The sequence below is a fragment of the Lampetra fluviatilis genome, chromosome 56 (assembly GCF_964198595.1).
Source record: "Lampetra fluviatilis chromosome 56, kcLamFluv1.1, whole genome shotgun sequence".
Classification (NCBI taxonomy): Eukaryota; Metazoa; Chordata; class Hyperoartia; order Petromyzontiformes; family Petromyzontidae; genus Lampetra; species Lampetra fluviatilis.
This window is the reverse complement of record NC_136330.1, coordinates 6874197-6880196: the sequence shown is the minus strand read 5'-3', so window position 1 is coordinate 6880196 and position 6000 is coordinate 6874197. Positions and strand designations below refer to the sequence as shown.

General features: G+C 54.2%; 1 protein-coding gene across 1 annotated transcript in view; it reads left to right on the top strand.

Annotated features, from left to right (window-relative positions):
• Positions 1 to 6000, top strand: part of LOC144950151 (uncharacterized) — a 50303-nt gene continuing 44303 nt past the window's right edge. The window contains exons 1-2 of the mRNA XM_078880213.1: positions 1 to 161; positions 5882 to 5973. Of these exons, the coding sequence (XP_078736339.1) occupies positions 32 to 161; positions 5882 to 5973 (222 nt within the window). The 5' untranslated portion in view covers positions 1 to 31. The remainder of the gene's footprint in view (positions 162 to 5881; positions 5974 to 6000) is intronic.

Genomic DNA, 6000 nt, shown 5'->3' with positions numbered 1-6000 from the left:
TCGTTGGAGAAAGGGGGGGGGGGAGAGAAAGATGGCGGCCGTGGCCGACGTTCCGGCCTTTGCCGTCGTCTGCTCCTTCCTGCGCCGCTACTCGTCGGCCCTCGACCTCCCCGCGCTCTCCTTCCCGCAGCTCGAGGAGGCGCTGCTCGAACGCGGCGCCGGTGAGTGGCGAGCGAGCGAGCGAGAGGCGCGGCGCCATCGAGAGCGAGCGAGCGAGCGCCTGGGCAGACAGCCCCGACGTCAGCTACTCGCGCCCGCCATTGATTAGTGAGGCGGTTTGAGGTGTTGGTGGTTGTGGTTGTGGTTGGTGGTGGGTTTAGTGGGTGGTTGTTGCTGCTGTTGTTGTTGGTGGTGGTGTATGGTGCTGGTCACCCAACCCTTGTACCACGACGGCCTTCGGAGGCGATCTCTGCCATTGATTAGTGAGGCGGTTTGAGGTGGTGGTGGTGGTTGTGGTTGGTGGTGGTGGGTTTAGTGGGTGGTTGTTGTTGTTGGTGGTGTTTGATGCTGGTCAACCACCCACCCCTTATACCGCGACGGCCTTCGGAGGCGCTCTCTGTCATTGATTAGTGAGGCGGTTTGAGATGTTGGTGGTGGTGGTTGGTGGTGGTTTTAGTGGTTGGTTGTTGTTGCTGTTGTTGTTGTTTTGTTGTTGTTTTGTTGGTGGTGGTGGCGGCGGCGTGGATCTTTCTCTTTGTTTACGGAACGGGGAGCGGTGGCGCAGCGGTTAGCGCGCTGCGCTCAGGATCCGGCTGCTGCCATCGCCACCACCACCACCGCAGTGGCGATGATCCGAGTCGGCCCTGGGCCTCCCCTAGGTCGACTCAGCCTCACAAAATGAGTACCTCGGTGCGGTGTGTAATGCACATCGCCACTGGGGAGACAGAGGCGGCCGGTCGTGGTGTTGTTCCACCCTCCCGCCCTCGTGTGCCACAGTGCCGGCCTTCGTAGGTGCTACTCGCTAACAGCACTTGCCCCCAACAGTCTTGTCACAGGCTATACGGGGGATCTTTGTCTTTGGAGTTTATGGAGGAGGCCCCTGAGGGACGCTGCTGCTGCTGCTGCTGGGCATTTGGAGGCAGTCGCCCTCCAGCAACAACGGAGGGCAGAGGAGCGACGCTCACAACAACGAGAGCCGGGCGAATAAAATGCAGCGAGTTGGCACAGCGGGAGGGACAGCTGGTGCATCTGCCGGTCGTCCCGTCAACCCCATGGCACCACCTGGGTCTGCCCCGTGACCTGCACCTAGCCTGGCACAGCAGTCAACCCGTGGCACCACCTGCGTCTGTCCCGTGACCTGCACCTAGCCTGGCACAGTCAGCTCATGGCACCACCTGGGTCTGTCCCGTGACCTCCTCCTGCACCTAGCCTGGCACAGCAGTCAACCCATGGCACCACCTGGGTCTGTCCCGTGACCTCCTCCTGCACCTAGCCTGGCACAGCAGTCAACCCATGGCACCACCTGGGTCTGTCCCGTGACCTCCTCCTGCACCTAGCCTGGCACAGCAGTCAACCCATGGCACTACCACCTGGGTCTGTCCCGTGACCTCCTCCTGCACCTAGCCTGGCACAGCAGTCAACCCATGGCACCACCTGGGTCTGTCCCGTGACCCTCCTGCACCTAACCTGGCACAAGCACCGTGGTGACGTAATCTCCACTTAGTAGCGAATGGCGTCTGTTGTTGTTGGTAGTGGGGTAGGTTTGGGGGACAGGGAGGGGGGTGCCATGGGGAACGAGGATGGAGCGGCGGGGGGCGAGCCCATGTACAAAGATTAAGATCCCCCCTATAGCCTTGACAGACTGTTGGGGCAAGTGCTGTTAGCGAGCAGCACCTGTGAAGGCCGGCACGGCACACGAGGCGGCTGGGTGGCCAGCACCACGCGCGGCCGCTTTTGTCTCCCCCGTGGCGATGTTTACTACACACTGCACCAGGTACTCATTTGAGGCTGGGTCGACCTCGGGGAGGCCCAGGACCGGTTCGGATGATTGTCACTAGTGTTGGCCGTGAGCGGGAATCGAACTTGGGTCGTCGGGTTTGAAAAGCAGCGTCGTGCTATACGCTACACCACCACTCCCCTACAGCTCTAGGGAAAGCCCTCGTTGTGGCCAGGAGATGTTGACTACCTCGCGAGGTATACAGGAGATCATGGGTTGGATCCCGACCCTGACGCCTACTGTATATTTGGAGTTTGCGTGTCTCTCTCTCATAATCACCACGGTAGCTAGGAGATGTTAACTACCTCGCCCGGTATACAGGAGGTCGTGGGTTCGATCCGACCCTGACGCCTGCTGCTGTATATTTGAAGTTTGCGTGTCTCTGTCTCATCATCACCACGGTAGCTCGGAGATGTTAACTACCTCGCCTGGTATACAGGAGGTTGTGGGTTCGATCCCGACCCTGACGCCTGCTGCTGTATATTTGGAGTTTGCGTGTCTCTCTCATCATCACCACGGTAGCTCGGAGATGTTAACTACCTCGCCTGGTATACAGGAGGTTGTGGGTTCGATCCCGACCCTGACGCCTGCTGCTGTATATTTGGAGTTTGTGTGTCTCTCTCATCACCACGGTAGCTCGGAGATGTTGACTACCTCGCCTGGTGTACAGGAGGCCGTGGATTCAATCCCGAACCTGACGCCTGCTGGAAATTTGGAGTTTGCGTGTCTCTCTCTCCCACCGTGGTCGCGTGGATTTTTATCCAGGTCCTCCGGTTTTTTCCCTCCACGTTTAGTATCAAACGTGCGTTCAAGTGTATTCGGCCGCTATACATTTCCACGTGATGAAAGGCCACTTTGTTGAGCCATCGTGCGTGATAGCCAGTGTCGCTTCTGATGAAAAAGATCTACGTAACTCAGTGGGCCTTACCTGGTAAAATAAAAAAAATTGTAAAAAAAAAATAAGTCTTAAACTCCCGAGGGGTATTACATTTTACTTTTCCGCTCTGGTCCACAACCATGATGTCGCGTGAGATGTGCTGCCTTCCCACACTTTGCCCCACCCGCACGCAGGCCCACTACGCGATAACAATAGCAGGCACCTTCTTGGTTCTTTCGGTAAAGTCACGTAGAAGGGAAGTAATAAAATCATAAAAATAAAACATAATAAATTATTATGTTTTATTTTTATGATTTTATTTTATTATTAAATAAAACATAATAAATTATTATGTTTTATTTTTATGATTTTATTACTTCCCTTCTACGTGACTTTACCGAAAGAACCAAGAAGATGGATCCCTGCAGTCACGAAAGCTTTAAATCGGAATAGTAGGCACGTCGACGTAGGACATGGAGCAATGAAATACGTTACATATGCAGCCGCCTGGGTTGATTTGTTACATGTGCTTGTGCCAGGCTAGGTGCACTGTGACGCTGCCGCATGAAGGGCTGGCGAGAGGAGGTCACGGGACAGACCCAGGTGCCATGGGGTTGACCAACTGAGATGGCTGGCAGATGCACCATCTGTGTTCCCCACTGTGCCACCTCGCTCCATTTTAGCCGCCCGGCGCTCCGCTCATTGTTGTGAGCTTCGCTCCACCTCCCTTGGTTGTTGCTGGAGGACGACCGCCTCCAACTCTCCAGTAGTCTCTAAGTGCACCTAGCCTGGCACTGCCTGGCCGCGTCCATCACGAGTCCGATCTGAATACCCAGGCAGGTGCTTCGTTTTGGTGAGGCTGATGATGAGGCCCCATCTTAGTGCCATGCTCAAGGTTCAGCAACAGAGTCTCCAACTCTTCGGATTGAGAAGCAATGAGCAGATCATCATCGTAATAGGTTTTTACCCTTTCAACTGGTACAAAAACTGACACCTTTATACAAGGCATCATGTTTGCAATAACTACTACACAAGCAGTCAAAATGCAAACAAAAAGAAACAACTCTGATGATGATAATGATATGCACTGTCCTTGAAGTTAATTGGTCCACACCCCAGACAGCTTTTCTTAGAGCCTAGTCTCCATTGGTGTTGGACCAGATGACGCCAAAAGGCGTACAACTCAAAGACAGCGCACTATCAGAGTATTGAGAGCTCGGGGTAGGCATTTACACTATGAGACCTCCTTTACCAGTGGCAAAATATAGTAATAGTATAAATGTGTCCGTTTTTGGACCAGTTGAAAGGGTAAAAACCTATTACTATATTTTGCCACTGGTAAAGGAGGTCTCATTGTGTAAATAAACAGATCATCATACGTAAGCGGGTTAACCTACATGGCTGTCTTCCCCGTCTTGCTGTCTGCCTCATCTCCCTGTCTCCCTCGCTGTCTGTGTATTCCTCCCTTGATGTCTCCCTGTCTCCCTCGCTGTCTGTGTATTCCTCCCTTGATGTCTCCCTGTCTCCCTCGCTGTCTGTGTATTCCTCCCTTGATGTCTCTCTATCTCCCTCGCTGTCTGTGTATTCCTCCCTTGATGTCTCCCTGTCTCCCTCGCTGTCTGTGTATTCCTCCCTTGATGTCTCCCTGTCTCCCTCGCTGTCTGTGTATTCCTCCCTTGATGTCTCCCTGTCTCCCTCGCTGTCTGTGTATTCCTCCCTTGATGTCTCCCTGTCTCCCTCGCTGTCTGTGTATTCCTCCCTTGATGTCTCCCTGTCTCCCTCACTGTCTGTGTATTCCTCCCTTGATGTCTCCCTGTCTCCCTCGCTGTCTGTGTATTCCTCCCTTGATGTCTTTCTGTCTCCCTCGCTGTCTGTGTATTCCTCCATTGATGTCTCCCTGTCTCCCTCGCTGTCTGTGTATTCCTCCTTTGATGTCTCCCTGTCTCCCTCGCTGTCTGTGTATTCCTCCCTTGATGTCTCCCTGTCTCCCTCGCTGTCTGTGTATTCCTCCCTTGATGTCTCCCTGTCTCCCTCGCTGTCTGTGTATTCCTCCCTTGATGTCTCCCTGTCTCCCTCGCTGTCTGTGTATTCCTCCTTTGATGTCTCCCTGTCTCCCTCGCTGTCTGTGTATTTCTCCCTTGATGTCTCCCTGTCTCTCTCGCTGTCTGTGTATTCCTCCCTTGATGTCTCCCTGTCTCCCTCGCTGTCTGTGTATTCCTCCCTTGATGTCTCCCTGTCTCCCTCGCTGTCTGTGTATTCCTCCTTTGATGTCTCCCTCGCTGTCTGTGTATTCCTCCCTTAATGTCTCCCTGTCTCCCTCACTGTCTGTGTATTCCTCCCTTAATGTCTCCCTGTCTCCCTCACTGTCTGTGTATTCCTCCCTTAATGTCTCCCTGTCTCCCTCGCTGTCTGTGTATTCCTCCCTTGATGTCTCCCTGTCTCCCTCGCTGTCTGTGTATTCCTCCCTTAATGTCTCCCTGTCTCCCTCGCTGTCTGTGTATTCCTCCCTTGATGTCTCCCTGTCTCCCTCGCTGTCTGTGTATTCCTCCCTTAATGTCTCCCTGTCTCCCTCACTGTCTGTGTATTCCTCCCTTAATGTCTCCCTGTCTCCCTCGCTGTCTGTGTATTCCTCCCTTAATGTCTCCCTGTCTCCCTCGCTGTCTGTGTATTCCTCCCTTGATGTCTCCCTGTCTCCCTCGCTGTCTGTGTATTCCTCCCTTAATGTCTCCCTGTCTCCCTCACTGTCTGTGTATTCCTCCCTTGATGTCTCCCTGTCTCCCTCGCTGTCTGTGTATTCCTCCCTTAATGTCTCCCTGTCTCCCTCGCTGTCTGTGTATTCCTCCCTTGATGTCTCCCTGTCTCCCTCGCTGTCTGTGTATTCCTCCCTTGATGTCTCCCTGTCTCGCTGTCTGTGTATTCCTCCCTTGATGTCTCCCTGTCTCCCTCGCTGTCTGTGTATTCCTCCCTTAATGTCTCCCTGTCTCCCTCGCTGTCTGTGTATTCCTCCCTTGATGTCTCCCTGTCTCCCTGTCTCCCTCGCTGTCTCTCCCCCTCCGCCCGCCGCACAGTCCCCCAGGTGCTGGTGGAGCTGCATGTGAAGCTGCTGCGGAAGTTGGGCCGCACCGTGAGCTACGAACGATGGGAGAAGCACCTCGTCCGCGTGAGTGAACCCACAGACACCGTCCAT